The 23,726-nt window shown below is 44.2% G+C and overlaps 1 protein-coding gene across 3 annotated transcripts in view; it reads left to right on the forward strand.

The window, feature by feature from the left end:
- Nucleotides 1-6,670, forward strand: part of LOC144934341 (receptor tyrosine-protein kinase erbB-4-like) — a 240,005-nt gene extending 233,335 nt beyond the window's left edge. Inside the window, exons 27-29 of one of the 3 annotated variants that reach the window (XM_078860026.1) lie at nt 1,756-1,803; nt 2,177-2,558; nt 4,490-6,670. In XM_078860026.1, the coding sequence (XP_078716152.1) occupies nt 1,756-1,803; nt 2,177-2,558; nt 4,490-6,246 (2,187 nt within the window). In that variant the 3' untranslated portion in view covers nt 6,247-6,670. Of the gene's footprint in view, nt 1-1,755; nt 1,804-2,176; nt 2,707-4,489 lie in introns of those variants that run through there. The other 2 variants (XM_078860032.1, XM_078860040.1) reach the window with 2 other exon arrangements.
- The last annotated feature ends 17,056 nt before the right edge of the window (nt 6,671-23,726 follow it).

Below are 23,726 nucleotides of genomic sequence, written 5' to 3' on the forward strand. Positions count from 1 at the left end.
GGTTTCTTCCAGGATGAACAACCCCGGTCCCTCTCGGGACCCGGCTTATTTTCTAGAATCCTCAGGAAGGATCTGGGTCCCAATCACGTGACCACCCCTAGCCCCTCTGGGGGCCCCTTTGTAGACTTAACTGGTCACGTGTCCTCCCGGGTCAACCAGAGTGCCATGGCCTCGAGTAACCTCATCCTTCGGCCGGCACTCGCACACCCTGTCCTGTAAGGCCGGCACTGCATGCAAAGCGTGGTGCCATCTAGCACTATCATTCAGCACTCACCGGGCCCCTCTAGGGCCGGTACTACACCCACACCACTGTGGTCCCCGCGATGTCGCTACACCGCACGCCGTGCTCCTCTAGGGCCGGCACTGCACGCAACATGTTGACATCCAGCGATGTCACTACACTATTACTACCATGGCACACTGAGCACCAGCATTTTCATACCCAGTGCCAGTCCAGGAAACAGCACCCAAGGCCTAGGCTGCCAGTCCCCCATGCCCTGTAAAATGGGAAACTCCAGGGGCTCGGCCTTTCCCACTCCCATCTAACCAATCCTCTCCCACTGCCGCCCTCCAACATCGCTACCTTTTGCGAACTAGGAGTGTAAGTTGCAAAGCAGTATTCTTAAAAAAATATATATCATTTTACAAAGTTTTACACAGTCCATTGTTAGTGAGCATTGGTATATGAGTCCTGAAAATAACGAAACCAGTCAACAGTTATCTCTCTGTCTTATTGCTGCCTGTCAGTTGGGTCACATTTTGCTCAAAATGTTTCTTGGTGACCTAAGACAAGAGGTCCATAGTTCAATTATTTACCCTTAACTTGTGTTTAAAAATACCATGTCTGTGGAAAATGTCATTGGCTAGTGATATTTGAACCTGACCTGGCCTTCCCCATGTTGATTCACCCTTCAGTGAATATTCTTTCCAATGTTTACGTTTACACATAATAAGCACTGGGAGACTAAGGCAAGTAGGTGTGATGGTGGTCACAACATCCTCTTTGTGTGCGGTACTCACCTTAATAGGTGCTCACTAACATAAATTGTCCCAACATTCTATAAAAGGCTATACGGGGGATCATTTCCTTTCTGTTAATGTGCTTGCTATTGCATTTGTTACATTGTGTTACCTGCCTGTGTAGTGTGTAGAGATAGTCTTATAATTAGAACCTGTGTAAATCAAATTTATATTGTATTTATGTCACTATTCATGGACTAAAAAAATAACACAAGTCTGTTCTTTTAGAAATACAAAGCATCAGTGGGTTCAGAAAACATTCCAACAAGATAATGTATCTGTTCATTCAATAATAAATATAAGTTTTATTGTCTGAATAATGACCAAATACACCTCCAAGCCGTTCTGTACCAGTTCATTGTTGTAACTCTTCAGTCCTTTGCGAATGCAGCAGCAGCAAAATACTTAAAAATTATGGTGAGTTTGGCGATTTTGTTCTTTTCGATATTTTGATGGGAAAAAATAACTCCGTTTCGAGATATATATTTTTTGTGTTTAAAGCTTAGTGCCCGATTGTGGACAATGCTAGTAGTGATGCTGTCATTTTCTTAACTGATTATCAACCGGATTTCACCACATTATTTTATGCAGAAATTCCAAAATAAACACCAAAACCTTTTTTTGGAGTTATCATAAATACAAGCAAAGCAAAACTGAATTCTCCGTGAACAATAGTCCAGAAAGTTCCCTGGTCATTCCTTACAGTTTATGTCTTCATTTCATTCTTCCCACCAGAACCTATCAGGACCTTATGCCTCCACATCCTACCTTCCTATGAGAGGAGTAAGTGCTAACGGCTTTTACTGTTGTGCTGACTGCATACTAATAACTTATAATTGCTTTGTGACTGGAGGAGACATTCCTTTATGAATAAGGTTGACCTAATGTATTGCATGTTTATTTATTTTATGGTGAAGTATATCCTTATTATTGCTACGTTTGTCGAAATATTTCACAGGGAAAATGACCCTGTACAGCTCAAAGTTTACAAAAGTATCAACGATGTTAAATATAAATGTTGGCGAGTAGCTTGTCAGCTAAAGAGATGAAACCCATTTAAATGCCGCCTCAAGGAGTCCGCCAAGATATCAGAGGCGGAAAAGGTCACGCATTTTTCTTCCTTAATTAATATGTACTATTTTTTTATTCAACGCAGACCTCCCTCCTGCAAGACGACAATGCACAGGCTCAAAATGGGAACCTTGGACAAAACGGACATCTGGCTCGCCGGCTCTCGGACCAGTCGCGGCAGAGTGAAGCGTCAGTGTGCACGGCGGCCTGCGCTTCGTCGGCCTGCACAGCCGCCTGCGTGGCCGCCTGCACGCCAGAGTGCAGCGCCTTCGACGCTTCCTGTTGCAGCGGCGGTAGCCCGATCGGATGCGCTCAGCAGCAGGGTCACAGAGCCCGACAGGACAGCACCACGCAGCGCTACAGTGCCGACCCCACGCTCACGCTTTACGAGGCGGCCGCCCCCAAGGTCACAGTGCGCCTGGACGAGGAGGGATACGTCCTGCCCAACGCAAGCGGCTCCGTGCCTGGTCAGCACCGCTTTGCGCTGTACTCGCTTGCAGAGGACGTCACATTGTCGTCGGTCTAGATTCAGTGACTCGTGTGATCAGTTACCCCAGTTTTACTTTTTTTAAGTGACGTAATTTATACAATTCTGTTTTACGTAGCTTTGATCTGTGGATACATATTGAGAAGCCTCTGCTATCAATTTTAATACGTGAACATTTAAATACTCTAAATATTTCTTAATTTACTTAAAAAAACGCAAGTAATCAAATCGTGGTTTGATTTAGGCCTTCATTCTTTCATTGCATTTCTATTTTAAGAATTTTCGGCTGTACTGATTCATGGAAATAATATGTTCTGGTTAGGTGTGTGGGGATAGAGTCCAATTGGTAAATATGCCCGGCCTCTAGCCACATTCATTACGTTTCGCTGATCAGCTAAACATAATGAATCCAGTAAATTGTTGGTTGATCATTGGCTTCAGTCACATAAATTATACTGTGAGAATTTGATGGAGTTTGGGCATTTTTATGAATATATATTATATCCTCACGCACCATATTTTCAGTCAAATCAAACTATTCCTTTCGACAGTTAATTTCTATAAACAGGGAATGACTGGCCCCTTCAAGCCACAAATAGCTTTCTTGTGCACTATTTTTAGGCTAGAAATATGAATGACATTTTTGTTATCTATCTGGCCAATATGAAAGTGTACCATTTTTAAATGAGGAATGGCCCATCCTCATCTCTATTAGCCATCTTGACCTACTGGTGGAAATAACACATTATTACGGCAGGTTCTACCTCCTTCCTACCAGCCACAATTTAACTTACCACCAGATAATGCGACGTGGATTCTATAGCACCATCATTTGGCTGTGTGTTGAATAATTTGTATCGATTTGTACTGGGATCATAGTCTGATTGGCTCCTTCCTTGGCCATTAAAATTATATGTTGAGTAATTTATTGATGATTAATGTATTGATGATTATGCATTTTCTTGCATAGATGGTTTGGAAGTTTGCGTGTCACCGTGGAACTTAGAAAATGGTTGACATTTGCTTGTATTGAGAAATTATCAATCACTCATGACAACTAAAAAGTTATTTAAAAGCCCAGTTGATACAGCCGACACATATACATACGGAGCTTTGAGAAATACAAGGCCATTAAAATGTATCAATCCATAATAAATCCATTGTTATTTAAAAGCCCAGTGGATACAGACAATAAATATACATGCACAGCTTTGAGAAATACAAGGCAATAATGATTTATCAATCCATTCTTAAAAGTTATTCATCATTGTCACTGTAGCCGATTGATTAATTAGAGCTCTCTGCCACAAAGTATGAAAGGAAATGAGGCTTCGTCACCTTTCTGCAAGCACCCAAATTTTTTTATGGGAACATTTATTCCTTAGAAATTATGTTGGATGGTTCAGATACGTATTTCTTTTTCATCCAATGCATTTTGTACTTTAAGGTCTATGGGAAGTTGAGCATTTACAAAATCTGTTCAAATTAAATTAGTTTGAAACTGCAACAGTGTTAGATTTTTTCCTGACAATCTTAAATATCAAACATTATTTTGCTTGCGAAAAGGATTAAAATATAAATACTAAATTTCATAGATACAGTATTATCAATGTAGTAACGTATATATTTTGGAAACAATATATTTAGCATTTTATTTTTAGTGTTTTATTTAAAACATCGTTTTTTCTGGACTTATGGCTAACAAACATGTTTAAAAATGCGTATATTAAAAATTATGTATTTTATGAATAAAGTGACACTTTGCCAATAATGCCTGCATGAATGAGAAACTATTTTATGAAATGTTCTCTGTTTAGTAGTCAACACAAAATATATTATTGTGCAAATCAGTATAAGCAAGTAATAGACATTTGTAGGTTCTGATTTATATATCTTGTTTTCCATTTTCAGAATATCTGACACCAATAGAAGACAATCCGTTTGCAGCAGAGGTTTCCACAAATTCCACAGGTGTGGATAACAAGGAATATCACAACGTGACGTGGGATAGGCATGGCTCAGCCAATGAGTATCTTAATGAGCCATGGTACATTAACAGCAGCCGTGGACTTTTAGATAATCCTGAATACATGGCACGGAACACAATGGCAGCTACTTTACCACGAAACTACCTTTCCAAAGAGCAGAAGTCCGAAGTTCAAAGCACACCGAGTGAATCGAGACAAATCACGAGCGCACCAAATCGAGGAAGCTACAATACCAAGCCACAGAATATGGTTCATAATTTACTGAACCCTGCATACAATTCAAACAAAGTATCCATCCCCAACAAACATGAAAGTCAGAGAAAATTAACAACTCCTGAAAGCGCAACAACATCAACAGCATACCATGCAGTCCCAATATTTAACCCTATAACGGAGTGGAGGCAGCTGCTAATTCCAGCTGCCAGCATCAAAGGAAATACTGCTGTAAAAACACTTCATCAGCAGGGTCACGTGGTCAATACTATAAATAGTGAAAATCTGGGAGCGAACACAACAACACAGGGCGATCAGGGCAATGATCTGGCAACAGTCAATCCACTTGTTAGTGTAATAAGCCAGATAAATCCAACTGCTGCCATTGCAAATTATGGTAACCAGATGAAAAAGTCAGCGGGCAAAAGCCACCAAGCACTTGGCACACAGAGCCAAGAAGAACAAGCTAAACGACCTTCAATCACAGATGTTGCTACCCAAGTAAACATGGTCCGGTTTCAGTCAAACTCGAGCAGCCAAAAACAAAGACCAACATATCAAAGTAATGTAACAGTGGTCCCCACAAGTCAAGAAACACAGGAAACCAAATTACCACCATATTACAGCCAAATTGTTGGCAAATCAGTCGGTGGAAACCAGTTTGGAAATTCAATGGACTATGCAAACCGTTTGATTAAGCCGCCGAGCTATGGAAGCCAGCCCATTTACACATCGACTCAAGATTGTCAAACTGAAGGTCTCCGAAAGATGCCAGGTTGTGAAAGAAAAAAATCACTCTCCTTTGGCAAACCGCAGGGCAAGCCGATATTGCAAGGACACAAGAGCATAGATGTTTCTATTCAGGAGAAACAAATCAAAAGTGCGTGCATTGATGGGAACAAAACCCAAGATCAGGCTCTCCATGGAAAGGATAAAAACAAAGAATTAAATCATGGAAATATAGTCAAGAGCTTGGGGCAGGAAGATGGAACCAGAAAAAAATCCACAGGGAAAGACATTGACGAAACACAACCATCACATCATGAAAGCCAAATGTTTAGGCCCACAGCACTAGGAAACTCCATGGTCATGACACCCTCTAAAGTGGGTCAGCGCATCTACCCAGAAAGCCATGGCAGGCAATGGATAGGTTCACCAAAATGTGGTAAAAATCCCACAAACTCTGCACACCAGAACAACATGGAACCCAACCCATCAAGTAAAGCGAAGCAGATCGTTACTACGGCAACCACTGGGAACTATGTGGTTAATCCACCACACCATAGCGCAAAAGCACCTGGCATGGTCACGGTGGACAATGCAGTGTACTTACAGGGAAGCTTTTCAAACTGGACTCAAAACCAGAATGGACCAGTTGTGAACGGCATGTTGAACAAGAGGCACGATCAACAATTGCAACATGGTAAAGTGCTGCCTTGCTGTAGCACGAATGACACTTTGGTATGATATATGACTCGTCAAAACCTGTTTGGCTGGACCAAGGTGATGTATGTGTTATCGCAACAAGCAAGGAGATTATGTAAAATAATTGTATCTGCCAATTACCAAGGTTTATTTTTAAACATATGGTGTATATGCTTAGCTTAGTACTTAATATTGTACAGTACCACAGCCTGTTACTGCTCATAACAAATATTTTCGTATTATCGAAGATACAGTATGTATGTTGGTGTTTACTACGTTTTAGGATAACAATGACAATGAAGAGTGATAAGTATGTAATATTTGCAGAAGCGAAGGCCGACATATTAGACTGGCCACGATCTTTCCATAACTGCTGATTAGTTTTCAGAGTGATAATAATTCTAGATAAATCTTGACTAAGCTTTCGTGACTGCAGGGATTCCTATTCTTTGGGTCTTTCGGTAAAGTCACGTAGATCGGTTGGAAAATAAATAAATAAATTGCTTTTTTTTCCTTTTTTTTATCAACCTATCTACGTGACTTTACCGAAAGACCCAAAGAAAATTGTAGATAATTATATGTAAGTCAGAGAAAGCAGATGTAAAATTCAGTCCATTCACATCACTTTATTGTGTAAATTATACGAATGACTGAAACAGGATTGTATATTTTTTTCCATGTAATTAACCTTTATATTAAGAGTCTTAAGCTTTGTTAATATGAAGACGAGATAGCTAGTCTGAGCAGAAAGTGTATCAACCAATAGCAGGCAATGCAGCTAATACAATGACTTTTATTTAATAAACATAATTATACGAACAGGGTGTACAGAGTCAGCACACTATAGTAGCAGATGTAGGAAACACTTTTCATGATGGATTTATGATGCTTGTGTTATGTTAAATGTGAGTAAAAATACAATTGTTGGTGCAGAAACAAATCAACACGTGCAGATTGGAGTTTGAAGACAGTGACTCATTTATAATCCATGGGCATCTCAGAAGAAACACAAAGCCAATTATTACAATCAGTGTCCATAAAGTACTATATACTATTTTACAGTACAACGATAAGGCTTTGTAAAGTAAACCATAATGCTAAGTGTATGTGCACAGCACATTCTACTTCAGTAATTTTTGTATATTTGCGACATCTTAGTCACCGTGAAAATCAAAGAGCATATGTGGCACTTTTTATTTACCAAAAAAGTTACATTGTAATGTGTTGAATTTAAAATATTTGCAATATGGGAACAGAAATGTGTAACACCTGTTAAAACGTTGCTTTAATTGTGATTCACCTTGTGGATGTTTAATTCGCACACACACAAATGTTTTTGATAACATAAGGATTGTACAGATAATTTAGGAGAGTAAAAATGTTGTCGAGAGCCTGAAGCAGATTTCACTTGGGGTCCATCAACATTGTTTAATGGCTGGCCCTGAAACCATGATGCGTAATATTTGTAGGGCATTGATGAATGAGTTTGCATAACAATCAAAAACAGTTTTCACGCACAGTAATCTCAGAGTTATTTTAGGTCAGTCTCAATAAGAATATTAAAGCCAGCCTAATTAAATGGCCAAAAGTGGAAGAGCAATTCTGAGAAATGGACCAGGGTAAGTACTACATTTTGCAGTCGTTTATTAATCAGATGTGTCAAAATTTAAATAAAAAGCATGTATTTTAACGAAGTTGAATGCTAGCCAGATAAATGTTTCTCCTGATGTCCTGGTAACCTTCATATCCTTGTAATATAGGCACATTTGATAAGACTTTCAACAAATGAATACGTGGTTTAACTACAATACAAGAAACAATTTCAGGAATGTGAGATGTTCTTTTGAATCTCAGGCAGATTTTACGGACCATTGAAACGTTTACATTGACCAAATTATAAATGTACAATGTTTAGAATATCTTACAATGAAAGTGTAATATGTGTACATTATTGCACTTAACCATTGAGAGTTGTTAAAGTTAGGAGGAAAAAAGTCGAAATAAATCATCCTTTTAAAGTTACCAAGGCAGGCTAAACATCACAGAGCTACTCATTGTGTATAATGGAGCCAGATTTCTTATTTCAGCATCAGAGCATGTGTAGCATGACTTTTTTAAACTGTGTTTGCTATCAATAGATGCTTACATAAGCAATACCATACAATACAACAACCACAGAACCATTTTATGGAGGGTGGTATGGTGTGTACTGGTATATAAAGGTATTTGTTATGAAAATCGAAATACTGTAATGCAGATAACTATTAATTTTCCATACTTTACATATACCACACTGGACTCAAGGAACAGGCAGCAGTATTGCTTTAGTGTGTGTGCGTCACGCTTAGTGTACATACAAATGAACTATACTGTAAAACATTTACTACACAGTTTGTTCTTGACATGCTATATGTGTCACATCTCTGTGATACATTGCAATTTTCACAATTTGTTTTATATGTAAACGTTTATACTCTACAAAATCAACACAGTATGCATACAAATGCTGTCAGGCAGTTCCAAACTGTACTCGGTGTGCACTGCTTGTCACCGTCCGTGTGTACGCGTCACGTAACGTGACGGCTCTGATGACACTCGTACCCCCCTGCTAGCATCGCTGTCTGTGATGATGTGGGCATCTGTCATAAAGGTGGCAATATAATCATTTAGCACAAACCTGTTTTGAAGATGTGAAATATATATATGAACTATTCCTTTGTATTCTGTTTTCTTTCATTGAAATGGTGGCGAGACGTTAAATGCCTCGCCTGGTATGGAGGAGGTCGTGGGTTCGATGCCGACCCTGACGCCTGCTGTATATTTACTGATTGCATTATCTCCCTGTTGTCACGTGGATTTTTCTCCGGGTTCTCCTGTTTTCCCTCCACATTAAAAAACATGCGCTTAGAGTATTTGGCTGCTATACATTTCCACGTGATAAACCACTCAGTTGAGCTATATATGTGACCGTGCCGCTTCTGAAAAATAACTATATAGCTTAGTGGGCCTTACCTGGCAAAAAAAAAGTTCTTAGTTTGATATTCTATGGTGTAATAACCTCTTGAGCAGAGTGCGTAACACGAACATCTTGGACATGTGAAAAGCCATTTGATAAATTTTTATTTCATAAACTTGGTATATTCTCGTAGTAGTACTCTAGAGAAGGGTTTCCATGGACAAGCAATTTCGTGTATAAAACAACTTAAATACTTACCTTAATTATGTTATCACCTGACAGTGGTGTTTTGTGGTTGAAGAGGTAAATGCACAAATAATAAGTGCACATGCACACCAATTAATGTTGGCTACCTCTGAGGGACAACATAAAAACACAATTCTACTTGGTCATGAATGCACTCTAAAAATGTTGTAAATGCATACGTGGTTGCATTGAACAGTGCAGTAAAAACATTCTCAATTCCTCACAATGGTTTACCTGCATATCATTAATCATGAATTGACATTGTGGAAAATAGTACTAAATAAAACATATGGTGTTATAGCTCACATGTTGGTACTTTTGCCCATTTCCACTTGCACATGTATTCCAATCATTAAAAGTTATAACTGCAATGAGTTATGAATTGGGGCTATGCAAGGCTATACTATAAAAAAGGACACTGCTAGTGGTGGAGATGTTGTTCATGTGATGTCCTCTGAACCCAGTGACGCGACTTAAATTCCCAGCCATGGCTAACGTTGGTGACAATAACTCAACCAGTCCTGGGCCCCTTCACTGTCCCACGCTGGCCAGCTTGGTGAAGTATGGGCGTGCAAGCGCCGTGAGGGATATAGCATGAGGAGATATCCAGAAGATGATCAACAAATGGCTGTAAATTAGAAATCAATATTATTTTTGTATTACTCTACCCAAGTGAGTGACATTTTGTTCGTACTCAATGGGTAATTTACACTTGGATGAGCTTAATGCTTTTATTTGCTCCATTCCTTGAGAATATTGCATTAACTTTTGTGCTGGAAACAAACATTTACTCCAGAAGCAATGTTATCTGTAAATATTAAATCGTGTTTTGCGTTGATTTAAAAGTAGCCCAATGCTATTTATAAAACGTTAAACTCTTCACTTCAACGGAATTAACCTTAAGTTTTAAATTGCTATCAAGATTTAAGCAATCATTTAATTAAAACATGCATAGTGGTACGTATTAATTGGATGTATGCCTCTGTGGAAGCCCGATTCACGTGCGATGCAGACACGGTAATTGAGCTAATTTCCACAGCACTCCGTTCAAATTTCCTCTGTACCAATTTACCTTCAAAACAGTGGTATCAGATATCCTACAATTCACATATTGCTCGATACTAGATTCCAATTTAAAGCTGTTAATTGGAAGGGTGCCTAAAAAAGAGAATTCTACATTGCATTTTTACTCAGCAATTGAAGACAAGCAACATACGAGGGCAAACATATCATTAACATTCTACCAGCTCAAATTGCATGAAGGGCCTTCAGTTACAATATCAATGTTCTGAATAGCTATATATTGTGGTTAATATGCTTATATTTACGAATCAACATTATTAATATGTAAAACATGAATGTGTTGTGATTATACGCTTTGGGTGCATGGAAAGAAAAATGTATATCAAAATCCAAAAATACATGAAATTTCTCCAACTGCGGACACATCAATGGGTTCTCAGAAGTCTGGTGGGGGAAAACAAGGCAAGACGAAATGATTAATATGGTTAGCAGAGGAAAGGCTTTGAGTAAGAGAAATTTTGGAAGTAAGATGTAAGAGATGAGATTGGGGTGGAATGGATATATCAGAAGGACGCACAGAGACTAGTTTGCCAAGATGAACTTATGAAAGGAGAATCACAGGGAAGGGACCTCAACAAAGACCAGTGAAGAGATAGAAGTTGTGGAAGACATTTGGAGAAGAGTGGATATATCATGAATATTGGACAAAAGCTAGCCTGGGAATAATGTGGAAAATAACGATATTGTCGCCAAACTGACTGCCAGATGTAGGACAATGTGACAGATTAAGATGATCTAATTATCACAATGTGAGAAAGAGTTGATACGTTAATGTGCACACCTGGAAAATGTAGTGATGTTTGATATGAGACATCTTACAATGCATGGTTCCCTCACCTTTTTAGAATCGCAATACATGTAAATGCTGTCTTACAACTTGGAATCAAGGCGGCCCATAGAGTGTCATTTGGAAAACAATTGGCGCAGATGCATGTTACGAACAACATTTTCATGCCAGGCAGTCATAAAAAGACACCAATTATATGCATTATTTATTGTGAAATCAATCTACATTTTATGAAAAGCACTTGTATTAGAAATACAAATATTGCACTTGATATCTTGAAAATTACTCTAATATGATCATTGTTTTTGCAAACAGCATATACATCTAAGGATTGTGTTTTTTAACCACTGCTTGAACCGATGACTTTATAACATATACACTCTTAAGGCATGGATGCCAATCAATTGCTGAAGCTCCTCACCCTTACAGATATAATTTATTTGTGTCGTACATCCACAATTTTTTTTATAATAATGCACTGGTCTACACCAAAACATCCCGGCAGTTGTCACTGGTGGGCCTTCCTTCCTCACTTGATCTACCCTCATTTTACTTTTGTGGCAGTTAAATCCCGCATCATTTTCGTTCACACGTTGGTTACACAGCCCTAGAGTGCAGATGGTCACCTCAGTGTACAAAACCATTTGTTTAACCATTTGGCAAACCTGCACTGTCCACAAATGGCAGTGTTTACCATTCAAATTGGAAAGTAAAAATCCGGCAGGATTAAGGCACAGGATAGGGACAAGACATTGCATAGATTATTTGTCTTGCCTTTAAACTTATTGAAGCCCCTTCTTATGCATTGTGATAATTCAGACGTATGTCCCGTATTCCTGCCTAGTCTCAAGTTTCAAAAGACAAACATTTGCTGAAGAATTAACTTTTAAATCTAATTTTTGTGAAAATGTTTATAGGAAAGTGGTTTCTCAAAATGTTGAATAGGCACTTTGTGTAAAATGATTATTTGATTTATATTAATCCCAACTGTTTGTGAGCTACAAGTAATTGGCACGGTTGGCTACGTACGGGGCGAAAGAAGCTCAACATACATTCGTATAAATAATCGTTAGATTCAGGTCTGGGTTAGTGCTCGGACTGAATGGTATAATACAGCTTAACATTTATTTTTAAATATAGAATTACATTGTTCTATGTTTTCGTCAGATTAGTTTTAAATCTCTTTAGTCTAAATTCAAGGCACATATGATAACCCAGAACAAAAATCCCTTACTGTGTTGAAAAGTTGAACATTGCAAACATCAGAAAAACATTTCTTCGACATTTTCAAGAGCATTTAGAGGTCCAAGAGTTGGACTCTCTGGTCTTACATTGGTGAACTATACACGCATCTTATTGGATTGTCATTTGCTTTTGTCCATTCATTTTCAGTGCACTACCTGTTGATCAGTCAGCCTAACACATCGATGCTGAAAGGTTCTTTCATTACCAATGATCTACAAAAAACAGCCTCTGAATAACAATCACCAAAGCACTGAGTAAGCAGAAGAGAAGCAGTTGCTTGAGATTGCGTCTGATCAATATTGCAGCATAGGCCATACACATTTTAAGGAGCAGAAATTTAAGATAAATGCATACTCGACAATTTTGTTAATTTGTGAAGGAGAGGGTCACTTTTTTTAGAAAGTCCTATCATAATTATATGTTTTTTAAACATTGTTGTTGTGCTAGAAATATATTTAGTGCAACTACAGTATGCATATATTTTAGTAGTTCATATCATTATTACAAATTATATTACAGACTGTAAGAAAAAACCATGCCTACCATTGGCATTTGCACTCATATCTGAAATTAAGGGGATTGTTCAGTCTGCATTACATTCTCTCACATTTTATATTCCAATTAATGGATAAATCAATGGCGTTAATATTTTTTACATCCTCATGACATGTCGAAATTAATGATGACGTAGCAGCCAAAGGAATCAATATACTATAGAGTATGTCTACCAAGGAGACGGAGCAATGAAATCAGTTCATGTTTAGTAGCTAGATGGATTGTGGCATCGTGAGACTGTGAGAAATGGTGGCCTAAATTTGATGGCCTTTATGCAGAAGTGGAGAGATCATGGCTGATTAAAATGAAAGAAAGCAGGTTAATCATTATGCTGATGGGCTATTTTTGTATAGAGTGTTATATAGTAACCCGAATACCTTTATATCAATCAATTTAAATATGGTGCCCAGCTGGGTGGCACTGTTTAAAGTGCGCTACTCACAAACAAACGCTTGTGATTTAAACATTCTCATTTGCAGGTCAACTCAGCTCTTGAACTCTCAAGGGTTGACGGAAGGCCAACAGTAATTGTTTTATGAACGGTCTCACCCCTGCCACAATAATGGGGAATTCCCACGACTGGCTCAGAGATGTAAACCCACAATGAGCACTGCCCACGGGTCATTTTAGTATTAAACACTTTGCGTCTTTAAAAATAAGATATTAATAGATGATGGCCAAAATGTGTGCGTGCTCCTTAAATTCTTGCCTGCTCATCAAGACGACTAAGAGTATGTCATTTAAAATGAAAGTACAACTGTGACAGGTTTAATGCAATTCAATAATTTATTCATGAACATCATGTATTTAACATTTTAAAGTGACAATTTATTCATGGAAAGATGTCCTAATTTTTGTGCATTGTGAAAAGCTGACCGACCCTCCAAAGGCATTACTAGCCTTGTAGTATTTGCCTGTTTGGCATGTCAGCTGTGAAAAGCTTATATACCAAATACATTCAGCCTACGGAGTTTTTCATATATATGTAAATAAAACAACTTTAAATGTACTTAGTTTTTTCCTTTACACAACAACATTTTCATTTGAGTTTGTGATCTTTTTTTCTCGTTCCCTGCAGTTTTTACACGTGTTAAAGTATGTGAGAGAAATCCCCGTGTTTCAACCAGCTAAGCACAATCCCTGTGTGGTGAGCTTTACACTTGTGCATTCACGCATCGCCTGTCACGAACAGTGGAGGCAAAGATTTATGGCAAAATTAATCCGCTGCCAACCTTGATAATGGAATGAAGTTTTCATTTGGGAGCAAGTTATTTTTTAGCATATTAAGATGTATAAGCACGGACAGGGGGAGGGATCTAAGGCTAGAGTTGATAAATGAGTTTATGCGGAGGCATGGGAGCCTGTTCTTGCACTGTATAATGGATGCCTCGCTCTGGGCTCTCCTGACCTTCCTTGTGACAAGCCCGCAGTAGCGGCAAGAGGTTATTTTTTCATTTTCATAAAGGGAAACTGTCTCTCTTGGCAGCGACGGGATGACTCGCAACAGATGGCTGAGCCTTAGGGCAGCGCAAGCATCGACCGACACCTGACTGATATTCGCTGCCATGGCAGATACTGGCGAGTGGGTCAAAGTTTCCACTCGCGAGTTTGTCCACTCTTGCACAGCTCCATTCGTCTTCCGCGCAGGACTCCCACGACAATGACAAATGGGCGCAAATTGTTCAACGAGGTTGCTGCTGTAATCGCACGTGGAACGGATGGAATTGCTGTCATTCAATTTCAATTTTCAGGTGCAGGACGAGCTGGAGGCACACCGAAGAGAATGATGAACGTCAATGATACAATTCTAATATAACTGGCAAAAGAATATGACAGGGGAAGCCTGTAGCCCAGTGGCGTCACAAGGGTTGGTGTCACCCAGTGCGGTAACTCATGGTGTCACCCCTCATGGACCTCCGCCGTACCAGACCATACAGAATCCTTAGTAATGTTTTTGTACTCATGTTACTCGTAAATCGTAATTCCCGTATATCACTGAATGTAATGGCAATAGTAGTGACATAAACAACTAGCAAATTTAAAATGACACATTTAAATTACAATATTTATTGACTTAAAGCTTTCGTGACTGCAGGAATTCATATTCGTTGGGTCTTTCGGTAAAGCCACGTAGATAGAAAAAGAATACAAATAATAATATCACGATGTTTCGATTGCAACACAAGCAATCGTTATCAGGTGAAAAATATAGCGGGGGAGCTGTCTCGTCGTGATATTATTATTTTTATTATTTTTCAATCTACGTGGCTTTACCGAAAGAACCAAATAATATTACTATATTTCCTTTAAATACTAAATCATTCTCAAAAAGTTATTGATATAGGTTCACAAATACTAATTACCACAATTGTAGATAAAACACCAGAAAATTTGACAAATTCAGCGACTATAAAAACACGAGCAGAAAAACAACAGCGCGTGCTTGTATGTGTAGTGGTGATACGCGCTGGGGTAGGGATCGTGTGTCAGCGCGTAGTGATTGGCTGTGTGTGTTGGTGACGCGCGCTGACGGTGGGGGATCAGGGGTCAGCGCGGGGTCATGGGTTGTGTGGTGGTGATTGGCTGTGTGCCGGTGACGCGCTTGAGAGGGAGTGATCGTGTGGCAGCGCGGCGTGATTGGTTGTGTAGTGGTAACACGCGCTGGGGAAAACGGATCGTAGGAACAGCGCGGCGTGATTGGTCAACTAAGGAGCGATGCTCACGTCGAGGTCCGCATACACTCCGTCTCCCGTGAGCGGGGACTATATAAGGGGATGCGCACAGGCGCAAGGGAGAGAGAGTACCAGTGAAGACGGAAGACGGAGGAAGAGGCGGAACCCTGGGACCCGGAGCCGAACGTCCGTGAGAGAGCCGGCTCGTGGGACTCGGAGGTTGTGGCCCACGCCCAAGCCGGGGTGGGCCTGTAGGCTTCACGGACGTTACGGAGTCAAGAGCAGTGTGTGTAGCCGGAGGGATAGAAGCTACACGAGTCAAGTGCAGTGTGTGTAGCCGGAGGAATTGAAGCTACACGAGTCAAGTGCAGTGTGTGTAGCCGGAGGAATAGAAGCTACACGAGTCAAGTGCAGTGTGTGCAGCCGGAGGAATAGATGCTACACGAGTCAAGTGAAGTGTGTGTAGCCGGAGGAATAGATGCTACACGAGTCAAGTGAAGTGTATGTAGTCTGAGGAATAGAGACCACTCGTTGTATAGTGACAAGTCAAGATTTAATAAAAAGTGTGTTACCCGTCAAGGAGTTTCCTGCCGTCATTCAATACTTCAACTGGCGTCAGAAGTGAAACAGTCTTCCAAGCATGGATACAAGGAAGACCCGTCGGACTCACGAGATTGACCGCGAGGATAACCTTGATGACTCGGGCCAGCTGGCATCGGGGGGTGAGGAAGAAGAAATGCCGACGCCGCAGGATCCGCCGAGGGCGCCGGACGAGCGATTGGGGACCGAAGCCGTGCTCCGCGAGGCGCACTCCCGTTTGGCGGAGCTGCTGCTCGCCGCCGCGTCCATCCTGCGGAGATCAGCACGTCGGGAGGAGCGGGGACGTCGGTGGACTTTCAACAGGGTCGCCCCGGGGATTCCCGCCAAAATGACTGGGGGATTCCCGCCCTTTCTACTGCGCGGCCATCTTTTGGCGGGAACGGCGAGCACCACATGGCGGTGGCTCTCCAAGCGTGCCCGCTTACGTCATCGACGCGCGCTGCGGACCGCCATCAGACACCCGCCATTGGGGCCGCCATCTCGCACACCGACGGAGCGGCGGAGAGGAACCACGAGGCAGAGGACGCCTTCATCTTTCAACAGCGCCTTCCAACATTGTCAGCCTTCAAGGCGGATGGCGGGGACTGGGCCCAATTCCAGCGCAGATTTCTGGCGCATCAGGAGATGTCCGCCTGGTCGGACGCTACGGCGCTGCGGGCACTGCCTGCCATGTTGGACGACAACGCGCTCGCGGCCTTCACGTCAGCACGGAGGTCGGACCACTCCACGCTTAAGGCCGCGTTGGGTCTCATGGCCATGGTCTACGGACCTCCCTCGGCGTGTCGCCATCATTTCTACGCAAGGCGGAAGGCGGACACGGAGACCGTGCTCGCCTACCGGACGGCGTTGCTGGCTCTCGCCGACGCCGCGTTCCCTCGTATGGACGAGGAGGGCCAGGACGCGATGGTCTTGGAGCAACTGCTCAAGTTGGCGCAGGACCTGGGGATCCCCATCAACACGGCCGACGAGATCGATATTTCTTCCTTGCGGGTCGCAACAAGTATACAGGCGCACGAGGTCCTTCAACGTAAACAGGGGGTCGTCTGCAATGCTGCCGTGGCCTCAGCTCCGGGCCCGGTGGTCACCGAACCCCAAGTTGTCAGCCCACGAGAGGAGGCGTTCATCACGGGACGACTGGGGGACTGGAGGTCGGGGGGTCGTTCGCCTCTGCGATCGGCCCGCAAGCTGGAGCAACCGAGATCTCCGACGACCCTCATCACGTGTTATAACTGCGGCCTCCGGGGCCACGTGGCGTCCGGTTGCCGCGCTCCACGTCAGCGCGCCATGGGACCTCGGCTGGACGACGACCAAGGCCCCAAGTCGTCCCTACTAACCCCGGCAAGTCGCGACACCTCACATGCTCGGCCTACGTGCACGACACACATGGGCCGTCGCGTTGCGGCGGAGGAGAGCCGGTTAGGGTTCGGGAATTCGGTTCGGCGAGGGGGGTTCGGCCGGGACGGTGGGGACATTAAATGGTCGGAGTTGGGGCACAGAATAGTGGCTGCCTCGGCGGGATCATCCGTCGTTACAAGATTCATTGATGGGGTCGAGGTCAGGGTGTTAGTGGACACGGGGGCATCGGCGACTATTATATCGGACCTCATTTACAACATTTTCCCCGTCCAATGTCGACCGCTGCTCCCAGTGGACGTGCCATTTTACGCCGCTAATGGGGGATCGTTGGGCATTATCGGTCAGATTAGGGCGTCCATTTGCATTGGAGATATAAAATTGTCGGGACCCGTTTTTGTTTCTTCTTCCTTGGCGGTTCCTTGTCTATTGGGCACTGATTTTTTGGCTAAAATGCCCGTTAAAATTCTCATCGATCAGCGTTGCATTGAACTACCATCGGGTCGCCGTATTTCATTTTTGACGAACCCTACTGAAATTCAGACGGCGTGCGCTACGATACAAGCGTTAGCGACACAGACCGTGCACGTACCCCCGGGTTCACAGATGTTAATTCCCCTCCGGTTGCGGAAACCGTGGGTGGGGGAGACCTCGGAACAAGGCATGCTGTTGGGTCCTTCAAATAGGGCTGTCGGGGGTCTCGATTTGTCGGTGGCTCACACTTTGGTTCGGGCTGACAAGGACCCGTTTGTGATGGTTTTAAACGCTGGGTCGCGGCCGGCCGTTATTCAGCAGGGCACCGTGCTAGCTCACGCGGCACGGATCCCTGCGGAAGAGCGGCTGGTTGCGCAGGTTGATCCGAGCCCCACGGGGAACATTACAGCGAGGGATGACCTTGTATGGGTCGATTCGCTGTGCGCGGACTCGAACGATTTGTCAATGGTACAGTTGGGTGCGCTGCGGGCGTTGCTGATGGAGTTTTCTGATGTGTTTAGTAAGCATAAGTATGACATTGGGTGCACGAACCTGTTACGCCACCATATTGAAACGGGCGATGCGGCACCGGTCAGGCAAAATCCCTTCCGACTGAGTCCTACTGAGAAGGAACACGTTCAGTCGGCCGTCAACGATATGCTGGAAGCCGACATTATTTCGCCTTCTTCCAGTCCTTGGGGAGCACCTATTGTGCTGGTTAAAAAGCAGGACGGGTCCTTGCGATTTTGCGTAGATTTCCGTCGCCTGAATAAAATCTCTGTGGCTGACGCGTATCCGCTCCCCAGAATGGACGAGTCCCTCGATGCATTGTCTGGTGCGCGATATTTTTCGACTCTTGATTTATTATCGGGATTCTGGCAGTTGCCACTCGACGACGAGTCTAAACCTAAGACAGCGTTTCGGACTCCAGGGGGCCTGTTCCAGTTTAACCGGTTACCCATGGGACTTCATTCCGCTCCCGCGACGTTTCAGCGCCTTATGGAGTTGGTTTTGTCGGGCTTGCAATAGGATACGTGCTTGATTTACTTTGACGATGTTATTGTTTTTAGTAAGACGTTTGAGGAACACCTCCAGTGATTGAGAGGGGTGTTCTTGAGAATGCGATCGGCTAATTTAAAGTTTAAACCGGCCAAATGCCACCTTCTTCGTAAGTCCGTTAGATACTTGGGCCACATTGTCGACTCTTCGGGGATCTCTACCGATCCCGCGAAGACGGACTGTGTCAGTTCATGGCCGACGCCCACGTCAGTTTCTGACGTGCGCAGTTTCATCGGGTTTGCTTCTTATTACCGCCGATTCGTTGAGCATTTCGCCACCATTGCAAAACCCTTGCACGCTCTAACGGCAAAAGGAATCAAGTTCCGATGGGGACCGGAGGAGGAGGCTGCGTTCTGCTCCCTCCGGGACGCCTTGGTGGGTGCCCCACCCTTGTGTTATCCTGACTTTGCGAGTCCCTTCTTGCTAGACACGGATGCTAGCAACACGGGCATTGGGGGGGTGCTCTCGCAAGTCGTTGGAGGGGTCGAAAGGGTGGTCGCCTATGGTAGCAGGGTACTGTCACCGGCGGAGCAGCGCTACTGCGTCACCCGTCGCGAGCTGCTTGCTATTGTTTTTTTTGTACAACAGTTTAGACCGTATCTATATGGCCGTCACTTTACGGTCCGGACGGACCACGTGGCGCTTCAGTATTCATTGAGGGTCGCCCAACCCTCGGGCCAATTGTCACGGTGGTTGGAAGTCCTCCAGGACTATCAGTTCACGACTACATACCGTAAGGGGTTGCGCCACACAAACGCCGATGCCCTGTCGCGATTGTCGCCTTGTCAGAAATGTGCGTGCTTATCGGGATCGGCGCGCTGTAAACCGACAGTTGGGGAAGGTGTGGGGGCGTTGGCTGCGACCGCGGGTGCACCAATCGGGGATGTTCCCGCTACCCCTGAGGGAGAGGACTCGCTACTCTCATTGTCGCTGATTGAGTGGGGCCGTCTCCAAATGGAAGACAGCTCCCTGCTAGCATTGCGCCGCAGGGTGGGGGGTCCCGAGGAGGGCCGGGAGCGAACTGGCTCCTGGGTACTTAAGCAAGGCCTATTAATGAGATGGGATAGTTTGTCCCGGCGGCACGCACTTGTGGTGCCTTCCGCTGTGAGGGGGAAAGTTGTCCTGGCCGCACATGAACGCCTCTTGCATTTGGGAGTAAACAAAACGCTCGCTCTGCTTCAGCGTGACTATTATTGGCCGGGGATGGGGAGTGACGTGGTAAATATTCTAAAGGGATGTGTTGATTGTGCCAGACGGAAACCACCGCCCGTGGCATCTAATCCACCGCTGCAATCTATTCAGGTCTCGCGCACTAACGAGCTCATTGCGCTCGATATTTTGGGGCCTTTTCCAGTCACGCCTAGGGGTAATAGGTACCTGTTGGTGGGTGTCGAATATTTTACCCGGTGGCCTATGGCGTGGCCACTCGCCAACCAGTCGGCGGCGGCTGTGACGGACGCCTTTGTCCAGGGCTACGTCCTGGACAGGGGGGCTCCCGAACGCTTGCTGACCGACCAAGGGAAAATTTTTTCAAGTAAATTGCTGCAAGAGGTGTGCGACCTATTGGGTACTAAGAAGGTGCGTACCTCCCCGTACCACCCACAGACGGATGGGATGGTGGAGAGACTCCACAGGACTTTGACTTCTATGCTGTGCCAGCAGGTGTGTGAGGCACATGTTGATTGGGACCTGCAGGTCCCGGGGGTCCTCGCCGCGTATAGAATGGCCCCCCATTCAGCAACGGGATTTTCCCCATTCTATCTGATGTACGGTCGGGAAGCCGACCCGCCCATGGAAACGCAGCTGGGCCTGCCCGCACCACGAACAAATTCGAAATTGGCTGAACATATTAAATTTAATATCCATAAGCTGACAGAGGCAAGGGAGGCCGCACGGCTTAATTCGCGGGCTCGCCAAATTGCAAACGAGCGGTTGCGTGCACGGAAGGTGTCCGTGCACGACTGGAAACCTGGTGATAGGGCCTGGCTGCATTGCCCTCAGGCACCTTTGGCTACGTCGCCTAAATTGTTGAAGCCATGGCGGGGACCCGTGGAGGTCGTGCGGGTTGCACGCCCCCAGTGCGTTCAAATAAAATGGGGAAAGCGTCGTTGGTACGTCCACCCCTCCCGACTGAAACCGTTCTCGCCTCCATATGGCCTCCCTTTGTGTCGTGAGGGCCGAGCATGTGACGTGACCGACGACCCAAGGGGGGAAATGTCTCTGCCTGATCCTCACGTGTTTCCGTCTGATCCGCTCCCAGGTGTCTCGGAACTGACAGCTGCCGACCACCGGCGGCCGGATATTCACGGCGCGACCGGTCCTTCCAGGCCCGATCCGCGCCGTCCAGAGCTGCCGGAGCCACCGGACGGTCGTCAGCGTCCCGTTCCATACGACGGACCGGCCAGGCGGACTCGCGCTAGGTTGCGCTACTTGTTATGACCTACCGATTGAGGAGTCGAGGCGGCCGGAGCGCCTCGTCACTGCATGTGATCGCAGAGACACTGGACGCGTTCATTTTCTGGAATTCGCTTTTATTGTGTTGTTCGTCGGGCTGTACATAGCTTCTTATCTAGGTGTTGTTGTTGACTTTTATTGCATTGGTTGTCGATTTGTACATAAGTTGTTGTTGTTGTTATTGTTGTGTTGTTGTTGTTGCGTTACGGGGCACACTGGGGGGTGGGGTTTTCTTGTGTTGTTGTTTAGCAGCCGGGCCGGCTGCGAGCTATGTGGGAGGGGGTGATGTAGTGGTGATACGCGCTGGGGTAGGGATCGTGTGTCAGCGCGTAGTGATTGGCTGTGTGTGTTGGTGACGCGCGCTGACGGTGGGGGATCAGGGGTCAGCGCGGGGTCATGGGTTGTGTGGTGGTGATTGGCTGTGTGCCGGTGACGCGCTTGAGAGGGAGTGATCGTGTGGCAGCGCGGCGTGATTGGTTGTGTAGTGGTAACACGCGCTGGGGAAAACGGATCGTAGGAACAGCGCGGCGTGATTGGTCAACTAAGGAGCGATGCTCACGTCGAGGTCCGCATACACTCCGTCTCCCGTGAGCGGGGACTATATAAGAGGATGCGCACAGGCGCAAGGGAGAGAGAGTACCAGCGAAGACGGAAGACGGAGGAAGAGGCGGAACCCTGGGAACCGGAGCCGAACGTCCGTGAGAGAGCCGGCTCGTGGGACTCGGAAGTTGTGGCCCACGCCCAAGCCGGGGTGGGCCTGTAGGCTTCACGGACGTTACGGAGTCAAGAGCAGTGTGTGTAGCCGGAGGGATAGAAGCTACACGAGTCAAGTGCAGTGTGTGTAGCCGGAGGAATAGAAGCTACACGAGTCAAGTGCAGTGTGTGCAGCCGGAGGAATAGATGCTACACGAGTCAAGTGAAGTGTGTGTAGCCGGAGGAATAGATGCTACACGAGTCAAGTGAAGTGTGTGTAGTCTGAGGAATAGAGACCACTCGTTGTATAGTGACAAGTCAAGATTTAATAAAAAGTGTGTTACCCGTCAAGGAGTTTCCTGCCGTCATTCAATACTTCATATGCATTGGGACGAAACCACGTGATTTGAAGCGCCATTGTAATTGGGTAATAATGACAGCTCTGACCGGAGCGCATTAGAAGGTTCAAAAAGTAAATTAGCATAGCGTTTTAGCCTTGTAGGTATATTGATACAGTGCATGTTAGCTGGGCTTACAAAAATAAAATGTGTGTTTTAACTAACTACAGGGATATTTGTATGAAAAGAATGAATTTCTGCTGAAACACTGCACAAAAATTCGAGAAACAGTAATTTTGGTGTCACCCCTCTGATGGTGTCACCCGGTGCGGTCCGCCACTGCTGTAGCCTTCTTTACCCACGCTCTGGTTTACCCTTCCACTAGCGAGTGACTATTTTATTCAAACGAGGCCTTTTAGTTTGTAAACGTATGCGCTAAAGCACATTGGGATCTTGGAGGAAAATCCCACTTCTACTTCAGCCAGGGAATAACATATACCTAATAACCAGACAAAAGAATAACCAATTGAATATTAACATTGCATACATTAAATGTAGATATTGTTAGAAAATGTATTCATGAGGTGTCTTATTAATGTAAAGTCATGCATTGTAGTTTAGTAATTGAATGTTTATACCTCTTTTATAATAACCCCTAATTTCAAGCTTTATGAAGATTGGCCTAATTATATGTTTTAAGTTAAGATATCTCATGAGCAAAAGATAGCAACTAGCATTGTGCCAAAAATACGTTAAACAATGTCTTTCAGCCACTTACTGTATAGAATTTTTTTGTTCAATAGGTCCAGCAATGTGAAGTTGCCTGAACTTCCATTGTAAGCAAGCACATAATCAGATTACACTTAATTATGCCTTGCATATGCTGATAACATAATGCGGAAAATGTTGCTCATTGCAGTTGTATTATTAAAAAAACGACGTTGCACAATAATATCAACCCCGTGTCATACAATACGCGAATTTCTGCCAATACAAATTGCAATGCA

Source organism: Lampetra fluviatilis, chromosome 1 (genome assembly GCF_964198595.1).
Source record: "Lampetra fluviatilis chromosome 1, kcLamFluv1.1, whole genome shotgun sequence".
Lineage (NCBI taxonomy): Eukaryota > Metazoa > Chordata > Hyperoartia > Petromyzontiformes > Petromyzontidae > Lampetra > Lampetra fluviatilis.